This window comes from Pelecanus crispus, chromosome 11, assembly GCF_030463565.1.
Source record: "Pelecanus crispus isolate bPelCri1 chromosome 11, bPelCri1.pri, whole genome shotgun sequence".
NCBI classification, from domain to species: domain Eukaryota; kingdom Metazoa; phylum Chordata; class Aves; order Pelecaniformes; family Pelecanidae; genus Pelecanus; species Pelecanus crispus.
This window is the reverse complement of record NC_134653.1, coordinates 23743399-23768340: the sequence shown is the minus strand read 5'-3', so window position 1 is coordinate 23768340 and position 24942 is coordinate 23743399. Positions and strand designations below refer to the sequence as shown.

The following is a 24942-nucleotide window of genomic DNA, read 5'->3' as shown; positions in this document are numbered from 1 at the left end:
GGGGGTCACCCCCCGCATCCCCCCGGCCCCACAGGGCACTTGGTGCTAGCCGGTGGCACGGCACCGGCCCCTCCCCCCGCTTTGCCTCCCATCGCTGCTGCTTGAACCCCCCTGGGGGGGCAAAGGGGTGCCAGGGCACCCTTGCCCCTACCCCAGTATGCAGCTGTGGGGGTGCTTAATTCCTTTCCTGGCCCGAGCCCCTGCAGCTACCCCTGCACTGGGGAAGGGGCTCCAGGGGGGCCTGGTAGTGGGGACCCCCCTGGGCGGGGACCCCACTGCACCACGTGCTTCATCCTGCTGCTTTGGGACCCTTGAGGTCATTAAATGCCTCCTGAACCCGTGTCCTGCGGCGTCCCTCAGTGCCCCGGGGGACCCCCTTGGGTGAAGCGGGCAACCACAGGTGCAGCTGGGTGCTGCAGCGGGGATGTGGGTGGCTGGAGTGGGTCCCCGCCCCCCCCCCCAGTGGGTGGCCTGGGGACAGTAGTGGGGTCCCACGGGGTGTCCCTGCCGCTGCCAGCGGGATGGGACAAGGCCACAGGGAGATGGGCTGGGGCCACAGGGAGATGGGCTATGGTGACCTGCAGGGGGACCCAGGGGACACCTGGCTGTGCCAGAACACCCATGGGACACCCACCCACACCATTCCACCCATGAGATACCCACCGACACTACGCCACCCATGGGACACCCACCTGTGCAATGACACCCATGGGACACCCTCCCACTCCACGCTGCCCACAGGACACCCACCCATGCCACGCAGGTGTTGCAGAACACGCTGCAGCCCCCCAGCACCCAGTGGGGCACAGGAGGGTGGGTGCCAGCGGGCAGGCAGCAGCAGGCAGGCCAGGCAGGGTGGCACAGGGCGCTGGGGGTCACACATGGGGTGGCAGCTGCTGGGGACCCCTCGCCTCATGGGACACCACCACCACCAGCAGAGTGGGTGGGGTGACATCACACATGATGTCACTGTCATGCTCCCATCATGACATTGCGTGAGCAGCATGTAATGCCAGCCACAAGTGTGGGATGCCACACAACAGCCGGCTTGGCCTGCAGTGTCACTTGCTAGCACGTGACGTGTCACCTGGTGGCGTCACGCGCAGCCCATGGTGTCACTTGCAGGAGCACGATGTCAGCCAATGATACTGCACCATGGCACACCGCGTGCCGTCGGGCACTGACGGCGCGTGCAGCGCGTAGCGCCACTTGCTGGTGTGTGACGTCAGGAGCGACCCCGCGCACGGCCCAGCGGCGCCGCTCGCTGCCGCGTGACGCCCGGCGATGACATCACGCGCCGCAGCCGCGCCCCCCGCCTCCCCCGCTCCGCCTCCCGGCCCGAACGGCTCTTGCGCGACGGTCCCTAACGGCCGCGGGCCGTACCATCCCGCGGCCCGACGGGGGGGAGCGCCCAGCGCGGCGGGACAGCTGCCCTCCCGAGCGGCGGCCGCCGCGGCGCGGGGCGGTCCAGGTTCTCCGCGGAGGGTAGAGACCGCCGGGAGGGCGGCGGGGCGGGGCGAGGGGAGCCCTCGGTGCGCGGCCGCCCGCGGGTCCCCCCCGCCACCTCCGTGGTACGGCCCACGGAGGCCGGGCAGCGCATGCGCAGTGCGGGGCGGCAGCGGCGGCCGGACGTTGGGAGCGCGGAGGAGGAAGGCGAGAAAATGGCGTCGACGGGTGAGCGGGGCCGGGGGGGTCGGGCCGGCCCGGGGCCTCCGCGGGGGCCGCCTCGGCGGGAGCGGCTGAAGCGGAACCGGCCTCCTGCACCGGCGCCCGTCAGGACGGGCTGTGCCTGGGGCTGGGGCCACCGGCGGCGCCCCGGGGCCGCCCGGGCTGAGGGGAGCGGGGCGGGGGGAGCGCTTCGGGGCCGGGCCGCGGCCCTGTCACGGCGGGGCGGGGCAGCGGGCTCCCTCCCGGCTGGGCTGCGGGCTTCGTGGCCGTCCCGGCCCCCACCCGGCCCGTCTCGTCTCGTTTCCCCGCAGCAGCGCTCTCCCCGCGGTGGCGGGGAGCCTCTGGTGCCTCCCTGCCATTGCAGTGCCCAGATTCGCTCTCCGAGATATTTGTTGAAGGGTTGTTTACAATAGTGGATCCTGGGTGCTCCAGCCCTAGAAGCTTCTTTGAGTTGTGCTCTTTCAGGAGATCACTGTCCTTACTGAAGGCTTCCTCTATGCTTTCGGCCTTTCTGGTGGCTATTCAGGATGGTTTCTGGTGCAAATGAAATTTGTTTGAATAAAACAAGTGAAGCATCATAGAAGGAAACGTGCTTTTACACGAGGTCTCCCACTGGGTGCAAATAGGTCAAAACTGAGACTTAATCAACCACGGCAGCATCAGCCCTAAAGTAGCCTTAAAGCTCAACAGCTGAAGGTCGGACCTCTCTGCAGCGGAAAATGTCATAAGCCATGGGGTCTGAGGGAATATGACTAATATCACCTTGGAGAGATTTTTTAAAAAAAAAAAAATGTTACTAAAGAAATATGTGCCAGTGGAATTGTCAAAATGGGGTTTAAAAATACAGCTGTCTTTCCGCTTAATACATGGAAATGTTCTTCCATGGGAGCTGCTATTTTCGGCTGCACTATTGTGCTCTTGAGCCTTGTGAAGTAGAAGGATGAAGATTAATTTCCCACTGGAAATAAAGGCCCGGAGATGGTTTTAACTAAATGAACCATAATATTTTTTTAACGTTTTGTGTTAATCTAAATTCAAACAAATTAGGAGAGAGGGATTACCAGAGACAAATTGCAAATTCAACACCTGGATTTAAATCCTACAAAGGGGAAAATGTCTTGTCTAGGTAGGACTGGGGGAAGGCTGTAAGAAGGGATGTATGATGGGTGTTTAATTGAAGACTCTGTCGTCAAGGCCTCAGCAGCTCTTTGGGAGGGTGGTAGGTTGCTGCGGGTCTACCAGTGAGGGATGAAGGTTGGGGAGGCCTGTGCTCAGCAGCCTGGCCATCTTTTAACAGCCTGGAGGACTGTGGTAACCCAATGGGGTGCAGAAAATGAGAATTAAATGAGGAGCATTGTTAAATGGTTTCAGTGGCTGGAGGGTGAACAGGCTTGGGAAAGAGAAGGCAGGGCTGGAGGAGGGTATATGGCAAGATGTAGGGGAGGATGGAGGGGTGCTGGTACATGGAGGCAGTGGGAGAGGAAAGATGGATTGGGGGGAATGGACGTTAATGGTTTTTAACATTCAGGATTTAGCAGAGCTTAGAGCCACATAGACACTGAAAAAAAAGAGCAGCGACCCTGAATTTAACAAGCTAGATTTTTCAATATTAAACATGACAACCTGTAAGGAAAGCGGGAGCGGTGCCAGAGTAGTTTAACAACTTGTGCGGTGCGTCTCAGGAGCGTGGAAGCCTTTGCATAGCAGTTCAGCATCTTTTTACTGTGCGTGATGTTTCAGTCGTCTTCCTTGTGTACTTGTACTGATTCCTGCACTCTGATGCAAGGTTGAAGTAAGTAATATCTGTCAAAAATCACTACCAGAGTCACAGCACTTCCTTTCCTTGTCCATCAACACGCACCCCAGGGTCTGAGCTCTGGCATCAGCGGAGGGAAGTGCAAAGGGGGAAAAGCTGTAAGCTCAGATAGAGGGGTTTGGAGGAGGAGAGGAAAGCTTTATTAGGGGTGAATCCATGGCCTCAAGAAACAGGAAGTTCTGGTGTATGAAAAGAGTATTTTCAAAATTGTTCCTGGTGCTCCATCACCTTCAGTTGTGAACAAAGTGATGAAGGCGTTAAAGCAGTCCTTACAAGCTAGGGATAACTGAAGGCTGTAGGAAGTTGTCAGCTGGGTTCTTTAAATTAATTAGTTAAGTTTTCTAACTGAGATCAGCATATCCCAAGGTGCAGTCATGATAGAAATACTGAAACCTCTTCCTGCACAGGACTATCTGGCTCTGCCTGAGAGAAGCTTTACTAGCGTCTAGCTTCTGCCTCCAGCTCAGTCAGACGCCATGGCCTGAGCAGCAAATGCAAGCAAGGTCTGGACTCATTTCTGATCTCTGTCCTCGGGACTTTTTTGGTCCTAGGAGAGCTGGAATCTGGCTGGCAAGGTCTGGTCTGAGTGATGAATTCATCGTTCACTCTAGAAGTTTGGATGGGAACTAGAGTTGCTTGGTGACTTTGAGGGAAAGTGTGCATTTAGGGGCTGTAATCATTTCAAATATAGCCTTGTAATTGTCATGTGGACACATTTTTCCATTCCTGCCAGCAAACCAGTTCAGCGTAGACTTTTCTGCTTGGATTTTCAGGATTTCAGTTCTCCTCTAAACCAGGGTATTGGTGTGGATCTGGGCTTTGAGAAAGGAATTACTGCTAGCTGCCCATCTCAAACCCTGCTAGGGGACGAGTGTTAGAACTTTCCAGCCATTTGTTTGTGTCCTTGAAAGTTAAGTAGAAAGAGTGAAGTGTGGTAGTTTCTACAGACCCGAAAGTTTGCAACCTGGCCCTTTGAAACCAGGGTGGGGGGTTTGTAAGTGTCAGCCCCAGTGTTTCTTTTGTTCCAAAACAAAACACCCTCCTGCCAGCCCCCTTGGGTGTCATCCAGGGTGGCAGTTAAATTAAAGTAGGGTCATTTGAGATCAAAGTTGCTGCTGCAAACAGCAGTAACAATGAAGGGAAGAGAGGTTTTGTTTCCTTCAAAAAGACTGAAAAAGTGCATTTACCTTACACTCTTTTGAAACTGGATTTCCAGCGGTTTATAGCAGTTCTTTCAAGCTGCAGGAGGAAATTCCAGCTGCTGTGCTCTTACACTGTTAATTTTGTTAAGCCTTTGTCAACCTTTTTTTCTTTTTTTTTTTTTCCTTCTTTTGTAGATTATAGTACCTATAGCCAAGCTGCAGCTCAGCAGGGGTAAGTAGCATTATGGTCTTATCCTCTCTGTTTTAAAAAGATGTCATATAAGTATATAATAATTGTGGTTTAGTCTTAACTCGGGTATGTTTGTAAATCCTATGGTTTTCCTTTAGCTTTTAGATTTTGTATTGCCATAGTATTTCAGCAGAAATCATTTGGATATGTGAAAATTGTCTTGTGATACGTGTTTTGCACCAGTCAGAAATACAGGGATGCATTATAAATGTCTTTAAATTCATTTTACAGCTACAGCGCATATGCACCTCAGCCAGCTCAAGGATATGCACAGACCACCCAGGTAAAACACAGGATGGTTTTATAATTGCTGCTGAATCACGTGTCTTCCAGTAAACTACACGGGGCTCTGCCAGCCACGAAAAATGCTGAGCAGCAACATCAAAATCTGTCATTAAAAGTTGTCTTGTAGCTTCCCACACAGCCCAAACGTCTTTCTTAAAGTGAAAACAGCCTAAACGTGAAGGAGCCTCAACAGACCCCTTCTTTGTTAATATATGCAAGCCTAAGGTGGTTGTTGTTGAGATACTATAAAAGCCTAATTCTCAGTGTACGTTTGACACTGCCATGTTGGTGGGTGTTTTACTCAGCAGTGTAGGAGAAAAAAACCTAAAAAAAAAAGGGGGGGAGGAAATTGCCATTTGTGAGATTGCAGCAGTTGGTCAAAGTAGGAGGAGGGAATAGATTTTTTCATGGAGGTATTGTTGCTAAAGCTGTTAATACTCTCAGTTGGCTAGACTGCAAAATGTTGATGATCTTTAAGAGTTGAATTAAACCATGCTTATTTTTAATCCTTAGAACACAAGTTACTAAAAGCATATTTGTATACACACTCCAAGTATGTATGTTTACCGTTTCAGAGGTAAAATTTTGTCCTCAAAAAGTAGCGTAGGTTAATTTTCCTTCACCTCTCCAGAGAGGTTTTTGAAGGGAAAATCCTGCCACCCGAGAGTATGTCTGTATTATGGAGATAAAAACCACCCCATTGTCATTTTGGAGCGTTATTGAGCAGCTTTAAATTGGTTAATTCTGGTTGTGGCAACAGCTTGGCTTTGGTGCTGCAGGGCTGAGCAGGAGCTACCTTCCTGTGCCTGCTCAGGCGACCTGTGCCACGCTGCCTGCTGCTGCCTGTGCTAGCCAGTCCAAGGCAGGTGAGGCTGCTTGAGTACCGCACTCACTTGTTCCTATGGCAGGGTAAGAAGGCCCTTTGTGAAAAATGCCAGTGTTACAGGAGGAGCACAGTTTCAGTCTTGGCATTTGGGTCGGCTTAAATAAAGGTGACGGTAACTTTTATTTTGGATAAGTATTTTGAGATGAACAATTGCAAGAACTGCTCCCAAATGTGCAGGTTACACGGAAGGACAACTGTAAGCAGACTGGCAAGTGTAAGAACAGAAGGCCTCAACAACATCCTCTAGCATGATACTAAAACAACTAACCAACTGAACCCAGCTGTAGGCAAATGGCCATGGGAGGCTGCCTGCCAACATTTCCTGCCTCTTGATGTATGATTCTACAGACAGTGACATATTCAGTCTGGTTCAAGGCTTTTCTAGTCCTGGTTAAGAGCTGTGGCTTGAGTTCAGGGAGGCTGGTTCACGAGTAACACAGGCTTAGATCCCAAAAGGTGTTTAAGTTCCAGGCTCCCACAGGAGTCAGTAAATCCCTTTGAGAATCTGGGCATCAAGGGTGTCTGCGTGTCACTTCTTGAGCTGTAACTAGAGTTTTATCCTAAACCAAACTGCTGACGGCACAAAGCTGTTGGACATTGGTTGGTGCCTGAAGTTTGAGCTGGCTGGTCCATGGCACGGGGCTGAGGTAGCTGTTTAGCTGGTAAAACTGCAGCGCCGGGAGCTCTGCACTAATCCAGCCATGCTGCGCTGACCATCGGATCACCACGGCTGATGACTTGCTTTGTGGTGCTGTCTTCAGTTTTGAGCCAGACAATGGGCAGAAGCGGTCATTTAGTGATAGTCTAGACTTGAAAATGAGCTCCAGGGAAGGTGCAAGTTGAGAGCTGATCTCTCGCTGAATGCAAATGCACCGGGACCGGAGTAACTGTAACTGGGATAGTTTGGTGATGACACGCCTTTGGATGTTCCTGCTGCTCCCATCCTTGGATGCCTACATAAACTCCTATTTTTCAAACTATTGGCCGATGGACATGAAGGATATTCAGAATAACTTCATTGAAACCTTAAGTAGGTTTCTTCTAGTGAACGCTAAAGCAGTTTTATGCTGAAGTAACTGACTTGTTTTCCTTTGCACAGTTCTGCCCTCTGAGTAGTCCCACTCCCTGTGTTTCAGGTTAGCCCTCGGGAGGTACCTGTGAGTGTTGATGGGTGCTCAGGCAATTATGAGGAGCTGGATGCTCTCATGTTTTCCTTTATGTAGAGCAGAGGTGTGTTGTGAAAATGTAAGAGGCTGCCCCTCTGGTCCTGGCATTGAAAAACTGCGTTTGTAACTTCATTACAGATCTGAACTGAAATTTGCAGTAGCGCCCAAACTTTCACAGTAATCTTGGCTTGACTCTGATTGCTTTCAGTACATCAGGTAACACAGATCCCCCAGTCTGTGTACATCACTGAAACAGTCTGTGTGTATCTCTGCAACGCCCATGAGTCACTTCTGTTCATGAATTAAATTTGTATCATCTTTGGAGCAGACATATGGGCAACAGAGTTACGGAACCTACGGACAACCCACCGATGTCAGCTACACACAGCCCCAGACAACTGCGACATACGGGCAGACTGCGTACGCAACGTCCTACGGGCAGCCTCCTACCGGTAAGAGCCCCCGTGCCTGCAAGGCTTGACTTATCCAAGGGAGAGGGTTGAGCTCAAGTCTGCATTGGGGAACTCCGGCCGAAACCGTACTAAATGCCTCTGGGCAGCTCTGATGTGGAAAGGGCTTCCTTCCTCAAGAACCTGCCTTGAGCGAAGGGTGGTTTAAAATGATGCGACGATGTGAGTGGGCTGAGAAGGAGTAAACAAACATGCCCGTTTAATTTTTCAGGGCATGTTTTGGGTGCTGGTTCATGCTGTGGGACTAAGCATGGCTGCAGAGTGTACTGTGCTTAGAGCAAAGCAAACATGAGCTGCGCAGCAGCGCTCCCTGGGAGCGTGTACTCTGGCTGCTCTTGAGAACTGGTGTCCTCAGCACTTCGGTTGCCTGAAAATCAAATAAGTGGAAGTGATGGATGCCTGTTCTGATAGTGTACCCTCTACTTTTTGTCTTGTGCTTCCCACAGTAGAAGGAACCAGTACAGGTTTGACTATCCTGCTCACTCTTGCATGGAAAATGCTCTCTCATCCTGTCTAAACTTGTGGTGTTAACCCTTTAGGTGTCACTTGATTTTAGTGCTAAAGATGTCCAGCATCAGAGTGCACACACACAATGACAGTAAGAATTTGCTAGGCTGCAATGCTGTTTGTCATCTCCACATCTCTGTAAAGTCTCTGAGTGGTGTACTTTATGGATGAAACTTCCTGAGCGCTAATGACAGCCATGCCGAGACGTTTTGGGTGAATCTAACCCCATTGTCCTACCTTTTCCTAAAGGGTAAACAGCATGGTTGGACATATCCAGATGTCCTGACTGCCACCTTTGCATGTTCCATGTTGTCTTTGGATTTCCAGTGCAGACACATATGTCACATGTTCGTTAATGCGCTGTAAACTATTCCAGTGTGTGCTCTTTGAACTGGAGTTTTGTACGTACTAGTGTCTTAATGTCCGAAAGAAACTATTGAGACATAATTCAGTTCTGGTGTATTTGGACTGAATATTCAGGAGATTTTGAAAAAGAAGATGGATTTTTCTCCAAAGTAATGCCTTGGTGCCATTTTCTGCAGATTCATTCTTTGCTATGAGAGACGTTATACATGTCTATTAGAGTGGGAGCTTTCTTAAATCCTTCCCAAAGCAAGGGAATACCAGGACAGACAGGCAGTGGGGTATCTGGCCACAGAAGCCATTGGGGAATGCTTCACAAGGAAGAGGTGGAGAGGAAACGTTGTCCTGTAGTCTATCCAGTTATACAGCACTTAAAATATTGAATATCTTTACATGGATGAGGCAAATTTCTGCCTGGCAGTTAGCGCATGTCCTGCAGAATAAGAGCCAGTACCCTTTAGCCAGTGTTGCGGTGGGTTATCTGCAGGTTCTTTTCCTTTCATTTAAAAGTATATGGACATAAATTGGCAGCAAAAAAAGGATTTGTGGACTTCAAAAATTACTTTCTTAGAAATGTTTGAGTCCATTAATCCTTGCTATGGACTCCAGTCCCGCAGGGGTCACAGGAAGCTGCACTGTTTATGTTTTTGCTTGTCCCTTAAGAGTATATTTGCTGGCGGAATAATAATATTAAGTCACCTTTCCTGCACAGCTGCTTTTTTGTAGGCAAAAAGCTTCTTTTTCTTTTCATCAAAAAAAAAAAAAAGAAAACTCAAAAAGTGGACAAAGAAAAGATCATATCAGACCTTCAAGTACGATTTGCCTCAATCCGCATAGCATTGGTCTGTGGCAGAACTGTTGATGTTATTCTCCAGGCAGAGTGCCAGGTTGTATTTATTCTTCCTACACCTGCCTCTCCTTGAGGAGCCAGAGCTGTGCAAATGAGACTGATAGTGCTTAAAGCCTGTCTCGCTCTCTCGGTCTCTGCCTTTCATACTAAATAAAGCCTGGGGTGTTGCCTGTGGCATACATCTTTATACCCTAAGAGACATGCAGTTTTTACGGTTGAATCTCAATTTTTTTTTACTAGGCATTGCCTTTTTGTAGCAGAGGGAGGTCTGCAATTACTTAAAAGCAGAGTGCCTTTTTTTGTCTTACCAGCCTGGTTTTTGGGTAAGATGCTGTTGTGGTCAGGGAAATTCACATCCTGTGCAGATACACCCTCTCGGGACTCTGCAAGAATGGCAGAGACGGTTTCCCTGCATCGCCTCGGAGCCTCAGATGAGGGCTGTTTTAGCCTGCCTGGGGACCTCTCCGTCCCGAGCACTCTGCCATCCAGCCTTGCACTGACTCCTGGGCCGCCCGAGGTGAGAGTTACCACCCAGGTTGTGCTTTTTCCCTCCCCGGAGCTGTAGGAAAAGGTGTCTTGGAGTCATCTTACTGGCTTGCTATGGAGAAGAGGGGTTTGGGAGCCTGTGGGCTCCTGTGCCACTCCCCGGATGGCAACTGGATTAGGAGATTAATCAGCACCATCAGATCTGTGGTCATGGTTTGGTCTTTAATCACCGCGGTGTATAAGCATGAATTACAGGAGTAAATAAAGAGCTGCATCTGCTAGGGTTATTGGCTTTCTAAAAATGTCATCTGGGGGCAAAGACATCATTTCAAGTGTTCAAGTATGAATCTCCTTTAAGTAGCTACACGGGAATTACTCTCTAAAGACAGCTAGCCTCCACTTCTCTTTTTACCTGTGGAATTTAGGGTTATGTATATTTTAAGTTTCTAATGTATTTAGAATTTGAAATGAACACAGCCATAGCTGTCTTGGCTACCACAATAATCTGTTACACCAAAATAGAGCAGAGAGAGGGTAGCGTCTGTGTCCCCTTCTCCAGACCCTCACTGGTAGAAGATATGCAGGCCAGACAGGAGTCAGCTCTCTTTGGGCACTCAGACCCCGTGGGTGCCTTTTAATACTGCTTGCATCAGAGAGAAGCCTTCAAAAACTGATGCTAGGTGACGTGAAGCCTGCTTATTTCAGAATAAATCTCTTTGAATCCAGTATTTTCAGTTGATGTTCTTTGAGGACCAAGCCTCTTCTCTGCCCGAAGAATTCCTAGACTTCAATAAGGGCTTTGCTTGCAGGCTTGGATACTTTGAGAGGAAACTGAGCCACATGACTGGACTTCTTAAGCAGGTTATCAAAGTTCTTCTGTTACCTTTTTCTTACAGTATCTGTTCTGCAGACTCGCCGTTTATCTTACTAACTGGTGGGGGGAGGAGACAGAAGTGATGTAATGTAAATGCCCCCCTCAAAAATACAGCTCTTGAGGATTTTCAGAGTACCTAAACTAACTGTTGAAATGAAAATTTAGACCAGTGGGATGTTAAATCACTGCCTTTTCTTTCTTTGGCACAAACCCTTCCTGCTGAGCACACTTGCACAAGGGAAATGCTCCATCTAGGGCCAAAGCATTAAAATTCAGGATTTTTTTTCCCCTCCCTTTTATTCTGTTGACTGTGCAGAGCCAGGTGTTAGAAAATCTGCTCGCTTGCGTGATGTGAGAGGTTAGTGCTGCCAGTAACAGTACTGAGAAAGGGGGCCCAGATGTGGAAGGACCATCCTGTGGCTCTGAGTCTGACAAGAACAGCCTAGGGCAAGGCTGTGGCTTCAGCGGCACTTACTGCAGACTGTACTTATGCAAACAGCAGGCTTTTTTAGTAAGTGGTCAGGCTTTCGCCAGTTCAAATAAAGATTCCTTCAACTTCTGGTGTTGGTGCTTGCTATGGAAATGCTGTGGTAGCTGACATATAAGTGTTTGGACTGTATAAATTAGTCCGAGGCTCTAAAAATCATGCTCATTAGAATGAGGATAATAAACCCAGGATAAATCCTGTTTGGCCTCATCCCATTCACCCTGCTCAGCAACACTCAGAAGAGGACTTTGCTTTTCAGAAAACTTCTCAGCAAAAAGGAATAATGACCATGAATACTGATTTGCTAGTGATTTGTGCAAGTTATTTCCTGGTAGGAGACAAGCTTACTCTCTTGCTTTCGTGTTTGCAGGTTGGCAGCCCTGCAAAATGGAAGCCAGCCTGTGGTGTTCAGCAGGAGGGTGGTAGCGTGGCAAGCGTGGGGCGCCTAGGACAGGAGGAATGAGGCTTGTGGGAGTGGGCAGGGGCTTTTAGGCTAGCTGTTGCAGGTGACAAGAGTGGACAGGCTTGTGTCCCCTTCATCAGGATCCTGAGGCTAACCAGAAAACACAAGGGCGTTACTTGGGACAGAAAGCTAAAGTGGTTTGTTTTTTTTTTTTTTTAACTAATGTGCTGCGCAAACTTCCTCCTCTCACTTCTCTTCCTCTTTACTTGCTGATTCAGAGAGCCATTGGGAAGGGTCCTGATTTTGTAGGAGGGACAGCAAGATGTGGAGGTACCGTGGCTGCGGTGCTTCAGGAGGGCATGCTGTATTCTGCTGGAAATTAGGGAATTGAAATAAAAAGCTACAGCGCAATTTGCCTAACATGCTGTATAATTAGAAGGAAGAGTATGTCGCAAATGTCCTATGTTTATTAAAAATAAGAAGCGATGGAGAAGCTGTTATCTTAATTGATGCAATTAAGATCACATCAGTAAGACTGAGACCAGTTGGCTGCTCTTTGGCAATCGATGTTTTATATTTTGAGTAAGTCAGCTTTTGCTAACAAAGCTTTTAATTGGTCTTTTTTCATGTAAGTCTCCGTTTCATAAATTGAAAACCTGCTCGCAAGGTTCTTAAATATAAAAAGCCACCGTGTTAATGCTGGGTTTATAGTTCACCTTTGTGACAAGCCAAATGGTCAGCTAAATTATACAGCAGCGGCTGCTGGAAAGACTAATTTAAATGGAGCTGTTTTGGGATCTTGGATATTCTTGTAAAATTGTTCATAAATAAATGTATGATCTCTAAGCTTTCTACCTAAAACAAACTGAAATTCTAAGAAAGGCGAAGGTACCTAAAACATCAGGAGCTACTTTATGTGTCTTTTTTGACCATTCTCTTAAGTTAAAGCAAATGTAAAGTTCTTTTCTTTTGTTTCCAGAATTACTGATTTAAAATAAGACTTCATAAATGGCTCAAAAAGACTTGCCAAGTCAGCCTGGTGCCATTTTGTGCTTTTAGTTTTCAAAAAAGCTGAAAGGATGGGACCATACTTCTTAAATTGATTGGATTTCTTTTACTTTAGGGCTAACAAGAGCTTTGTTTAGTCCTCCTGTGTTCAGAAGACGCTGCATGCCTCAGCTTGCCCCGTGTGCATTTTATTACATTAGCTGTGAGCTTCAGTAGCTGTAAACAAACAGCCTTTGGATACCGATTGAAGGGTGGCTTCCAGAAAGCTCCTCAGAGTGTGGTTTTTGGATGGTAAGGGTAGAGCTGGGGCTGTAGGCTGAGGCTTCCCAGGGCAGGGGGTTTCTCCAGGGAAGGCAAAGTGGCGGCATGGGTTAGTTCATCATTTTCGGGTTATCTGTGATATTTTTGCAGTGGTAAAATCGGTGCTGTACCCAAGGTCTGGTAAACTGTCAACAGAAGCACAATAGTCTGAAACATTATGACTGAAGGTTGCCAAACTAATCTGATGAGGCTGTCATCTCTTCTAGGTTATACCACCCCGACTGCCCCCCCAGTGTACAGTCAGCCCGTCCAGGGGTACGGCACAGCCACCTACGATACTAACACTGCTACGGTTACCACCACCCAGGCTTCCTACGCAGCACCGTCCGCTTACGGCACCCAGCCCGCCTACCCAGCCTACGGGCAGCAGCCAGCAGCATCCGCTCCCGCAAGGTAACATCTGGTTCCTAAGGCTGTGTTTGCTCTGCTGTTGCAGAGAGCCCCAGCACACCGCCAGCTGAACTGGTTTTGCTTACGCCTTTTCTCTGCCTGTTGTGCTTGAGCTTTGCTCTTGCTGCATCCGATCCCATCGTGCTTCAGGGCTGGGGGAAGCCATGTAGGTGGGTTCTGCTCTGGCACGGTGAGTCAGCGCTGTTACTGGGAGATGAGGAGATCAACCAAGCAGCAAAAATGGGCTCTTGACTCACGATGTAGAACAGAAAATGGACCAGTCTGATCTGATCCTGAGTCATAGGGTCAGGCAGGATGCTGTGACTTGTGGAGTAGATGCACATGCTGTAGACAATTTCTTTTTAAATCTCTTGTGTCTGGGCACTGTCAGTAGTATATTTAGTTTAATTGTTTGCTCCGGATATGAAAGATTTAGCATACATAATGGAAACTTGTTTAGTAGTGAGTAAAAACTGCTTTGTTCATTTACCTGATGGTTTGTAGCAACCATTCCAGTAAGGAAAGGCAGAGCTTGGCACAGCTCTGTCCATATCTGTCAGATTACACTTGTGAGTATGAATCCTGGCATCATTTAAAATAACTTTTTCCCAGCTTGTACAACAAAAGTAGCTTAACTCTTTTTATTCCGCTCTGATAAACACTTAGAGATTATAAACAGTATGGGACAAATATAAAAGGAGGGAACATGCGAGTCACATGCAAAGGGTTCTCTTTATTTTCAGGCCTCGAGAGTTAGCACTAAACATAGAATCATAGGATAGTTTGGGTTGGAAGGGACCTTTAAAGGTCATCTATTCCAACCCCCAACATCCTTTCCCTTTCATTGGATAACGTGTATGGGGCAATATCTGCTTGCTCTGGATTCTAAACCAAACAATGGTGCATTTAACTGACAACATTTCTGGCTGCTTTTGAGCTAATCGTTTCCAAGCGTTGTGCAAAACCAGCTAGTGGAGGGGCAGTGCTGCTGACCGCTTTCCTGGCCGTATCACATCCTCGGCTCAATTTCTAGAGCCAAAGTCTAAATCCCTCGCCTTTGGTTTCATAACACAGCTGGTGAACAGAAGCCGTAGTACTCTGTGCCCTCTGTTCAGGGTGCTGCCCAGGCCTTTCCTGATGGCAGGGGAGTGTGCAAATACCCAGTTGGCAGGTGCTAAAATGTTTAGTGTTTAATGAGCATATATTAGCTGCTGCCAGAGTGACACAGGTGCGGTGCCAGCTTGTAACGCTACCCAAAGAAATAGGTAGTGCCCTTCTGGCTTGGGGGGGGATCTGAGCGCCTTCACTGCTACCAGAGGTGGGGGGTTGCACCAATGTTTCCTTCGTGTTCAATATTGCTCCGTAGACCCCAGGATGGCAGCAAACCAGCAGAGACCAGCCAGCCACAATCGAGTACAACAGGCTACAGCCAGCCCAGCCTAGGCTATGGACAGAGCAACTACAGCTATCCTCAGGTGCCTGCCAGCTACCCTATGCAGCCGGTCACTGCGCCTCCCTCCTATCCTCCTACCAGGTAACTCTCCCAGCAGGCTAAGCCTCATGCAGCTGGCGTGGGAACTTTGAGGTTAGCTTGGGCAAAAGGGTTTTTCTCAAGGGATTTTGAACAAACAGATGTAGAAGGAGGTTTGGTGTCTTGGGTGGAGGGAGGTGTGGTTCTTGTTGGTGTACTTGTCGTAGGGAAGATGCAGCTATGATTGCATATGTGTCTCTGCGTACACACCTGCAGTAGCAAGGTGTAACGATGACACGTTTTTAAGGAATTTTCCTAGATATGGAGTGTGTTATAGTGACCTTTTGCTGCCTCCTTACACATGGCTTTGAGAAGGGTCTCACCTCTTCCCCTCAGGTGTCATCTTCTGCTGACTTCTAAAGTGTATGTTTTGAAATTCTCAAAGCCTGAGGTGCATGAGGGGGGACTGTTTTATTATCCATCAGCTGAAAATATTTCAGTACCAAGGCAGAAAGGGAGACTGTTACTTGCATTGCCACTGATTTTTGCCCTGACACTTCTGCCTCTTTCTAGAGGTATCAGTAAGTTTTGAACAGTTGCATGGATTTTGCTTTTAGCAGTCTGCCAGGTTTATTTTGTCTCCTGCCACCAGACTAGCCTCCATAGGATGACTTCACCTTTTTAAATGGTTTACAATAGTACATATGGCTTATAATTGCATTACCTTCTAGTGTGAGCCACTTCTGCAGTCTGATGCTCATTGCCAGTGAATTGGCTCATCTTTCCATCTTTTCAATGCTTTTGTCTTCCAGCTATTCCTCCACACAGCCAAGCAGTTACGATCAGAGCACTTACTCCCAGCAGAGCACCTACGGGCAACAGAGCACCTACGGACAACAGACTAGCTATGGCCAGCAAAGCAGCTACGGGCAGCAGCCGCCGCCGACTAGCTACCCGCCCCAGACGGGATCCTACAGCCAGGCCCCAAGCCAGTACAGCCAGCAGAGCAGCAGTTACGGCCAACAGAGTGAGTGTGCTTAGCAGAGCTGCGTGGTTGTGGAGGAAAGGGTCAGTCTCCCTTGTCCTTGCAGGGTGGGCTGTCTCTGAAAGAGGCTCAGCGTTACTTTGGGTCTAAAGCTTGCAGCTGTGTTGAAGGGAGAGCATACTGTAGCTGGGTTTTGCCCTTTCTCAGTGAAAAACAGCTTGCCTGCTGCAGTGGCAAATTGTGATTCTCCCCTCAGCGTGGCAAAGGTGAACGGGTGGTTGAAAAACACAGCAGCACAAAATACTGTTGTGGCTGGAGTGGGCAAGGCTTGGTGTGATTAGTTCTGTTTGGCCAGGTGGCAGTTCTGCAGAAATCATACTGGTAGGGCCTAAGGTAAAACTTGATTCTGCAAACGGAAAGTGGCGCATCTCTCCTTAAATTAACGCTGTTGCTGTAAGCTCAGTAGCAAGTGGTTGGTGCTGAAGGCAGGTAAAAGGGCTTAGAAAGGGGACAGGCAGCTTCGACCCACTCTTGTCTGCAGCTCCCTAACCTGTTTGTTACAAACTTTCTCAGGCTCATTCCGTCAGGACCATCCTAGCAGCATGAACGTATACGGACAGGAATCTGGAGGCTTTTCAGGCCCAGGAGAGAACCGGAATATGAGCGGCCCTGATAGCCGGGGCAGGGGAAGAGGGGGATATGATCGCGGAGGCATGAGCAGAGGTGGGCGGGGAGGAGGACGCGGTGGAATGGGGTAAGAGCAAATCTTTTCTCCTTTTATCTAATTCTGTTTTACCCATAGGATTTGAAATGGAAAGAAGGGACTGAAAGGTTGACATTCCCAACGGTACTTCCATGGAAAACATCTCTGTAGCAGCATTGCTTCTAATCCATGGAAATATTATCCTAGGGGAAATAGGAGCAGGATCTGTTTATTTTTTGTCCTGCAGCTGATTGGGCCCCGGGGGGAAATAGGGGTGTTGCTAAACCTGGAACTTTCAGCTCCCTTCGTGGTCGCGCAGAGGTGAAATCCTCTGTGGGGTTTAACAGTAACTCTGGATCGAACACACACAAACCTTCCGCCAGGTCCAGGAGTCACTCCCTGTGCCTCAGTAGTGGGGATCTTGACAGTTCAGGTATGTACAAGGCAGAAGCCTCGTGTCAGCCCCGTGTTATGCCGTCAGCCTCTTCACCTTAGCAGTAGCACGCGGAGCTACGTCTGTAAGTGTATGCCTGGGGCAGATTGCTGCTGTCGAAGCCATGACTCTGAGTGGCCAGAACACTCAGAGCTTGGTTGGAGTGTGAAGAAAGACCCCGAGAAAGTAAAGAGATCTGGATGGGCTCCCAGGACTGCTCCCTCTTGGAGCTTTCAGGTGGTCTAAATCAGTTTGGCCATGCTAACTGATGGCAAAATCTGGTTTGGTAAACCTATGCCTTCAGGTCAGCAGCGTGTCTCCCTGTCTGTGATGTTTGTTTTGATAGCAGTGAGGAAGGAGAACTAATCCCACAGGCTCCTAAGAGAAGGAAGATGCGGCTTTGTGTGTGTTCCATCCCTTCACACATAGTTCAGAGCTATGCAGAGTGTCCCTAGGTGCACACTGGGGATGTGGCATGGGATGCACGGTGCTAGCCCTGGTACTTGGCAGGGCAGCCGGAACTGCAGCTTCTCCTCGATAGGCAACTTGTGAAGGTGTTTTACAGCCTGGTGGCAACCAGAGTTTGGCAATCGATAGTCCCATTCTGCATAGCTCTGTCGAAATGAAGTGGCATGAAATCTTTATCGGAGAAATACAACTACCGGTGTGTGGAAATAGAAGAAAAACACTGGCTTGTGTTGGAACACATCTGGCTTGAATTGGCTCGAGTGGAACAGAGTTCCGTGGTTCTGCATAAAGATTTCACCCATGATGTATTTATCTCTAATGGTTTAAAGTAGATGTAGACACTTGAAATGTCTATCATCACATCTTAAAATTTCTAGCCCCTTCGGAGCTTCTCATGCAAAAGATATGTCATCTGTCTCTGATTTCACTCCCTGATCTGAGCTTAAATTGCGTGCGTAGTGATTTCCACCTGACTAGACCATTACAAAGGGTCCCCTGCTTTATGGACGTAGACTTTCTGCTGTCCATAGAAAAGGCGGCCTTCCTATGAACGCCAAGGGGCAGGTAGGGGAACTCGGCCCTTCTTATCATGCTGTGGTGATGGATTTCAGTGTCTCCGGCAGGTAAGGAGCTCGATGTTATTAACGTGCCCTTTTTCATTGACTCAATTATTTTATATTTTCATTGGCTGTTAAACATGGAAACTTTTTAACATGCTTTGTCGCATTTATATGCTACAGGTTACAAAGTGAGAGCCTTGTATACACTTCAATACTTAAAAAGTACCCGTACTCAGTACTCAGCCGGCAGCATAATGAAAAGTGGGACTAGACACGGTGTCCATATGGAGAGGAAAAATATACATAGAATATTTTTAACCAAATGTATTCATTGTATAAATGGAATCCTTCTGTAACTTTGGTAACTGAATACTTGTTGTTTGGTAATAAAACCAGAGGAGGTATACTACTTTAGAATTGTGTAACGTTAAAAAGTGTAAACGTATATGTTTAAAAAGAGAGACATTACGTAAATGGTGTGTACTTTAACAAAAGGAGGCAAAGCTGCATGCAACAGCTTGAAACTGTGTATTGACAACTTTTTTTTTTCCAGTATTAGAGGTGCAATACTTGCTAGAAAATAGGCAGTGCTCTCCCTCCTCTGCTCGTCCTCTTCCAAACAGCTTTTTGTCTCTCCAAAAAGAGCAAGAAACTTCAAAATCCTTTTCAGGTGGCATTTTCCTAATTAACCAGCGCTTGAAAGCAGTCTTAGCTGAATGCTTCAGCCAAAGCTTTTGACAAAAGCTGTGGCCATGAGTTTGCATTGGCATGTGCCGAAATCTTCCGTTCTGGTCTGTGTCCACAAAGCTGCACCCCAGGCCTTCGAGCCCCCGCTGTATTCTGTAAGTTCTCCCTCCACAGAGACTTGTTAAATTCAGTAGCGACCTGAATGTATGGCTTTATACCGAGGTTTTTAGCGGAAATGTCATCTGAACTGTGTTGTAGGTATCGCGTATGGTTGTCTCCTACCTTTTTAACTGTTAATGTCAGGGACCCGCGGGCTCGTTTCGCTCTCGTGCTGCGAGAGGCTGAGGGTGCACCTTTATGTACACACAGAGGGGAGGGAGTTGACCAGTGAACGACCTCACAATTTCTCTGAAGCAAAAGCCCAATTTATAATGCTCGAAAACATTTTTTGCCAAGTATTGCACTGATAATACCCATACAAGTAACACAAGGGTACCGACAGCAAAGTGGTGTCTAAAACCAGACAAGCGAGGTTGCGTATATGTAAAGGAAATTTGAGCGAGCTGCCCTGAAGAAAGGCATAGTGCCGAGATGAGAGAGAGAGAGACAGATGCATTGTTTGGAGATGTTTAGCCAGTGCCCTTCTTCCCAGTGAGCCGCAGAGGCTCAGAGCGGTACTGGCTTTGTAAAGGGAAAGGCCTTCATTTCTTCGTTTATCCCCCCAGCAGCGCTGGAGAGCGAGGTGGCTTCAATAAGCCTGGTGGTAAGTTTTTGAGCATTACAATGGATAGTGTTAAAAAAAAAAAAAAAAAAATTGCAGTCAGTTTTTAGAACAAAGTGTAATTTTTATTAGTTTAAGTGGTTAAAATGACATATGCAACAAGACTGTAATGGGTACTGCCGGCAATGCCTAGGGGTATGCGGTTACAGGACACAGGGTAACTTGGAAGAATTGAGCAACCACTTCTGTAATTTGGGGAAAATAAATGGTTTGGATTTAATAAATTTTTTATAAAGTAACTTTTTATTAATGAACATAAAACTGATTGGCCTGGTAAAGCATTAAAAAAGAAAGTGTAATAGTGGTTAATGGTTTGAAAGGCTGCTAAAAATAGCAAACCGATCACCAAGTAAAAGGTGCATTGCTGATGTTTTTGCAATGCAGGTCAATTTGAGTTTAACCAGCGCCATCGAATGGTGGTTATAAGTAGATAGTATTGTGTGTGTTGGTTCTTCAGCCTGCAAGGCGTGCACTAACACAGCTTCTTATGATTCTTTCCCGACTGGCAGGACACATGGAAGAAGGACCGGACCTTGATTTAGGTAATTGCTAATAACTGCTCGGACTCTCTCCCGAGCTCATGAAACTGAGACTTCTGTGCTTGTTCTCTGCTCCGGCTGAGGGCTGTAGCCACGGGGGATGGAGCCCCATGGCATGCCCTTCTGTAGGAGCATGAGGATGCTCTGCCATTTGCAGTCTCCTTCTGGCCATTTCATTTATTTCTTGATTCCCGATTCATCAGAACAGCTGGACTGGTAGAAAACTGCACGTGTTTGTGAGACGCTTGCCCTTCGCCACCGGAGCGAGGGGGGGCTTTTGGGAGAGCTGCTCTGCAGCTGTTTGGTTCAGAAAGCCCATTTCAGGCAGCCTTAGCCTGGAGCTTGTGTGTGCTGGTCCAGTAGCCTCCTCCTGTGCCACCCCTGGCCTGTTGCCGTGCAGCTCTTTCCTTCCTGTTGCACAGGCGTGTCTGGAAGTTATGTGTCAGCCTTCCAGGACCGGCACGTTGCTGCGGAAAGGGGGGGTTAGCGCAGTGAGGGGGAGTGGATGTCCGTGTGTGGGAGCCCAGAGGACACGGAGGTCTTCCTCGCGTCTCATCTCAGATGTCTCCCATTATAACCAAGCGGTTTAACCACGCGGTTCTCCTCACGCTGGGTGGGTGTGGGTGTCTGGCCGCGGCAGGAGAAGCGGCCGGCGGGAGGCAGGCCAGCTCCCCATCTGGGCAGGCGCTCAGCAGCGGGGTGCAGCGCAGTGCTGCCTGCCTGCCTGCGTGGAGGAGGTGGTGGAGCCTCGCCGCTCTCGGTGCCTGGGTTTTCAGGTCACTTCGTAAATACGCTCATAGACAGCGAAGCCACAACTGGCTGAGGGGATGACGTGATGAAAAGTACTCCACTGTGTTGTATCGGTGCCTTTCCTCTCCCTGCAATGACACCATGAATTATCTCCTAGGCCCACCTATGGACCCAGATGAGGACTCAGACAACACTTCAGTTTATGTGCAGGGACTCAATGATAATGTGACCCTGGAGGATCTGGCAGACTTCTTCAAACAGTGCGGTGTTGTCAAGGTGAGAAGGAACACATGTGCGCAGGTCAGCCTCCAGCTGGCAGGGCGTGGGGGAAAGGGATTGCCCATGTCCTCCCTGCCTGCACGTTGTTCGGCTCCATGTAGCCCTTTGTTTCCAGGAGCTGGCAGGTCTCTGGCTGGTTGGGCAGTAGGGTGATCACAGCCTGGCGCTGACCTGTAGCTCAGGCTTTCCCAAAGAACCTTTGCAGGATTTGTCCCTCAACAGCATGATTGGACTGGCGGAAGCGCCAGCTCTTACAGCCGTGGTGGAAGCGTGCCTCTGTGGATCTGCTGCTGGTGGGATGTGTGACAGCATGAGGGGTCAGGGTGGTGGGGAGAGCGGAGGAGGATGCAGGGAGGCTGCAGCTCAGTTCTTGCACTGCCAGGTGCACACGGGAGAGGCCAGCTGGGCCAGGCAGCGCTGCTCTGGGGCAGTTCCTTTGTTTGGGAGGTTGTCTGGGCACTAGCTGCTGCCCACAGTAAGCCAGAGGGGCCCTTTCTTCTGCCACGAAGTTGCCGAAGAGACTTGGTTGTCGCAAGTCAAAAGCAGAGAGTAAATCTCTGCTCAGCTTATGGGGAGATGTGACATTTTTCTGTCCTGCTAGATGAACAAGAGGACCGGGCAGCCTATGATAAACCTCTACATCGACAAAGAAACTGGCAAACCAAAAGGAGATGCCACCGTATCTTACGATGACCCATCTACTGCCAAAACAGCTGTCGAATGGTTTGATGGTGAGTATGCGGGGTGTCTTTTGGGATGGAATCGCTTTGTTCTCGATTTCAGAACTAAATTCTTGTCCAGCTGAAGTCAGCATTTCTGTCCTCGCTGCGTGGAGGATCGTAGGCATTTAAGGCTAGCTCTAGGCAGTCAAGCTTTTGCCTAAGTTGTTCCTGGTTTTAACTGGAACAGGTAAGCGTGGTGCTGGGTTGTGGTTGTCCTCGGTTGCCTGGGCTTCTGTTACCTCCTGTAGTGGGAGTTTATCTCAGTCCCATGGGTGGAATTTTGCCCTTCTGCTGTCTTTGACACTTAGGTAAAATTTTCCCTGTGATTAACGACTCGGTGCAGTTGTGTGTCCTGTGGGAAGATGTGTGTGGTACCAGGGTCCGGTGAGCGGCAGACACCGGCAGCACAAAGTGATGTTCTTGCCCTTGCATTCCTCCTAGGGAAGGATTTCCAGGGGAGCAAGCTCAAAGTTACCCTCGCGCGGAAGAAGGGCCCGATGAACAGCATGCGAGGTGGGATGCCCCCACGTGAGCAGCGGGGAATGCCTCCCCCGCTCCGCGGAGGTAACGTCCCCCCCGCCCCCCCGAAGGGCACAGCCGGAGGTGCAGTGCCTGCCCAGCTGCGCCCTGTCCTCCAGCCGTGGCCAGTGCCTCCTGGGATTAACGGAGCCTTCCTTGCAGGTCCGGGGGGGCCTGGCGGCCCGAGCGGCCCCATGGGCCGGATGGGAGGCAGAGGTGGAGACAGGGGTGGCTTCTCCTCGAGGGGACCGCGGGGATCGAGGGGAAACCCCTCCGGCGGGAGCGTCCAGCACCGAGCTGGCGACTGGCAGTGTCCCAATCCGTAAGTGTCCCACGCTGCCCGCATCTTCCATGCATCACAGCGGCTCCATGTGAGCCTGGCACCTCTGTAGTCGCTCCCGCCCAGTGACAACAGCCGTCTCATCTCCGAACGCCACACAGGCCCTTTTGTCCAAGGTGCTGGCCAGGATAAATAGGCCTTTCCTAAAATAACTGCCTGGGCCTTCCGAGGAAGTTCCTTTCTCCATCCAGAGCAGGGAGGGAGGGCCGGTGTTGCTGCCTGGGGGGCTGTGGCTGGATGGACGAGCAGCCCGGCGGGCGTGCTCCAGGTCCTGCGGAGCAGCCGGTGTCTCCTCACCTCGTGCTCTCCCGTTAAGGGCCCAGCAGCACTTCTGAGTGTTATTTAGCCAGGAATGCCTTCCTGCTCTTTGCTAACCAGTGTTTTTACCCAGGGGATGTGGAAACCAGAACTTTGCCTGGAGAACGGAGTGCAACCAGTGCAAGGCTCCCAAACCAGAAGGGTTTCTTCCACCCCCTTTCCCCCCTCCAGGTATGTGTGTGGTAGAGCTGACGGCGAGGCTGGAGGCACCCGGGTTTCCAGCGAGCTGCTCCCAGCCTGGCTCGGGGCTGCTCAGGGAGCGGCCGTTTCCAGCCCCGAGAGCTACTGGGGCATCATCCCTCCCTGGGCTGCGAAACGGAGGCTGGGTCCGCTCTGCCTTCCGTTCCTCCCATGCTTTCCAGCTCTTCTTGACCTGCCGAGGCTCTTCCCTGGGGCTGTCTTCAGCACTTCAGTTCCCCAAAACACCACTTTCACCTCATTAGGCAGCACCCTCTTAACGAGCCCTGCCTCTCCTGGCTCTTGTTTGGTGAGGTGTGCTTGCTGCGCTCCCCTGCAGCATTGGTTGCCCTTGGGGTTCCCAACTGCTCCTGGATCTTCTCCCATTTGTAGTGTCGGAGCTGGATGTGCCGGGTTCATCTGGGCAGGGTTTGACAGGCCGGAGGAGTGTCCGGAGTGGGCCAGCTCTCCCCTTGGAGTGCGCTGAGCATCTTCTCCTCTCTCCCAGGCGGAGACCGCGGTAGAGGCGGCCCCGGGGGGATGAGAGGTGGGCGAGGAGGCGGCCTCATGGACCGTGGGGGACCCGGTGGCATGTTCAGAGGTGGCCGTGGTGGAGACAGAGGTGGATTCAGAGGAGGCCGGGGTATGGATCGAGGTGGCTATGGAGGAGGCGGGCGGCGAGGAGGAGGAGGAGGACCTGGGGGCCCCCCGGGACCCCTGATGGAACAGATGGGAGGCGGAGGCAGAGGCGGACGGCGTGGAGGACCAGGGAAGATGGACAAGTACGTGCGGAGAGAGCGGGTGGGGGGCCGAGGCTCTGCTGGGGAGGGGGCAAGCCTTGGCGCGCAAGCTGGAGGCACCTTGGCCTCCGGGAAGGGGGACGGGGGCGGCGGGGCCCCGCTCCTGCCCGGGCCGGGGTTGGGCGGTGGGCGCGGGAGGGGCCCCGGGGTGCCCTGACTGACCCGGCCTCTCCCTCCGCTCGCAGGGGTGAGCACCGCCAGGAGCGCAGAGACCGGCCCTACTAGAGACGCACCCCGCAGAGCTGCATTTACTACCAGATTTATTTTTTAAACCAGAAAATGTTTTAAATTTATAATTCCATATTTATAATGTTGGCCACAACATTATGATTATTCCTTGTCTGTACTTTAGTATTTTTCACCGTTTGTGGAGAAACATTAAAACCAAGTTCAACGGTAGCGTGCCGAGTTATCATTTTTTTGCTCCCCCCCCCCCGCCCCCCCCCCCCCCCTTGAAAACGGTTGTTTAACAAAAACTAATCCCACACCCCCCTTGTCGTGAGCATGCTGTGCGCAGACCCCGCGGCGGCGCCGAACTGTAACGATGTTAATGGTTGTGATGGTTTTTTAAAATAAAATTCCCGATGTTTATAACCGTACCACTTCTGGCCTCTCTTGGGAGCACCCCTGGCCGGGGGGGCAGCCCCGCGCCCCCGGGATGGCGCCGCAGGGCGGCGGGAGCCGGGGCTGGGCCGGTCCCTCCGCAGCTCGGGGGCAGCGCTCGCCGCCGCCGCCCCCCCCGCCCCGCTCGCTCGGCAGGGCCGGACGCGACCCCCTCCCGGGAGCCGCCCCCGCCGCAGGCACCCGCAGTGTCCCCCGGGGACCGGGGGGCCGATCCTGCCCCCCGCTGCGGCGGGAGGGGGTGGGGGGGTCCCCGGAGCGTATGCGGCGCCGGCCCCCTCGTGTCAAATCACAGCGAGGGGCGTCCCTGCGTTTGTGTGTCGCCCTACCCCCCCCCCCCCCCCCCCCCCCCCCGTGTCCGTGTCCCGCGTGTCGGCCCGCCCCCGCCCGCCGCTCCCGTCCCGGCCCTTTCTGGGC

General features: G+C 50.5%; 1 protein-coding gene across 17 annotated transcripts; it reads left to right on the top strand.

The window, feature by feature from the left end:
- Positions 1–1645: 1645 nt before the first annotated feature.
- Positions 1646–24293, top strand: EWSR1 (EWS RNA binding protein 1). Of its 17 annotated transcripts, XM_075719257.1 has the most exons (18): positions 1646–1674; positions 4822–4858; positions 5108–5159; positions 7542–7665; positions 8130–8147; positions 13189–13375; positions 14739–14906; positions 15656–15870; positions 16402–16582; positions 19408–19442; positions 19970–20002; positions 20907–21025; positions 21630–21759; positions 22192–22314; positions 22432–22591; positions 23001–23098; positions 23613–23886; positions 24090–24293. In XM_075719257.1, the coding sequence occupies exons 1-18, from the start codon at positions 1662–1664 to the stop codon at positions 24127–24129; spliced, it is 2007 nt and encodes a 668-aa protein (XP_075575372.1). In that variant the 5' UTR covers positions 1646–1661; the 3' UTR covers positions 24130–24293. The 17 variants fall into 17 exon arrangements, with proteins under 17 accessions (XP_075575372.1, XP_075575374.1, XP_075575371.1 ...); XM_075719259.1 differs by lacking the exon at positions 8130–8147 and having other exon boundaries at positions 23001–23047; XM_075719256.1 differs by lacking the exon at positions 8130–8147.
- Positions 24294–24942: the final 649 nt, after the last annotated feature.

Bases quoted from the DNA above. Each gene is read 5' to 3' on its own strand.
- EWSR1 (XM_075719257.1), top strand. The intron at 14,907-15,655 runs GTAACTCTCCCA...TTTGTCTTCCAG, and splicing joins CCCTCCTATCCTCCTACCAG to CTATTCCTCCACACAGCCAA. The intron at 23,099-23,612 runs GTATGTGTGTGG...CCTCTCTCCCAG, and splicing joins ACCCCCTTTCCCCCCTCCAG to GCGGAGACCGCGGTAGAGGC.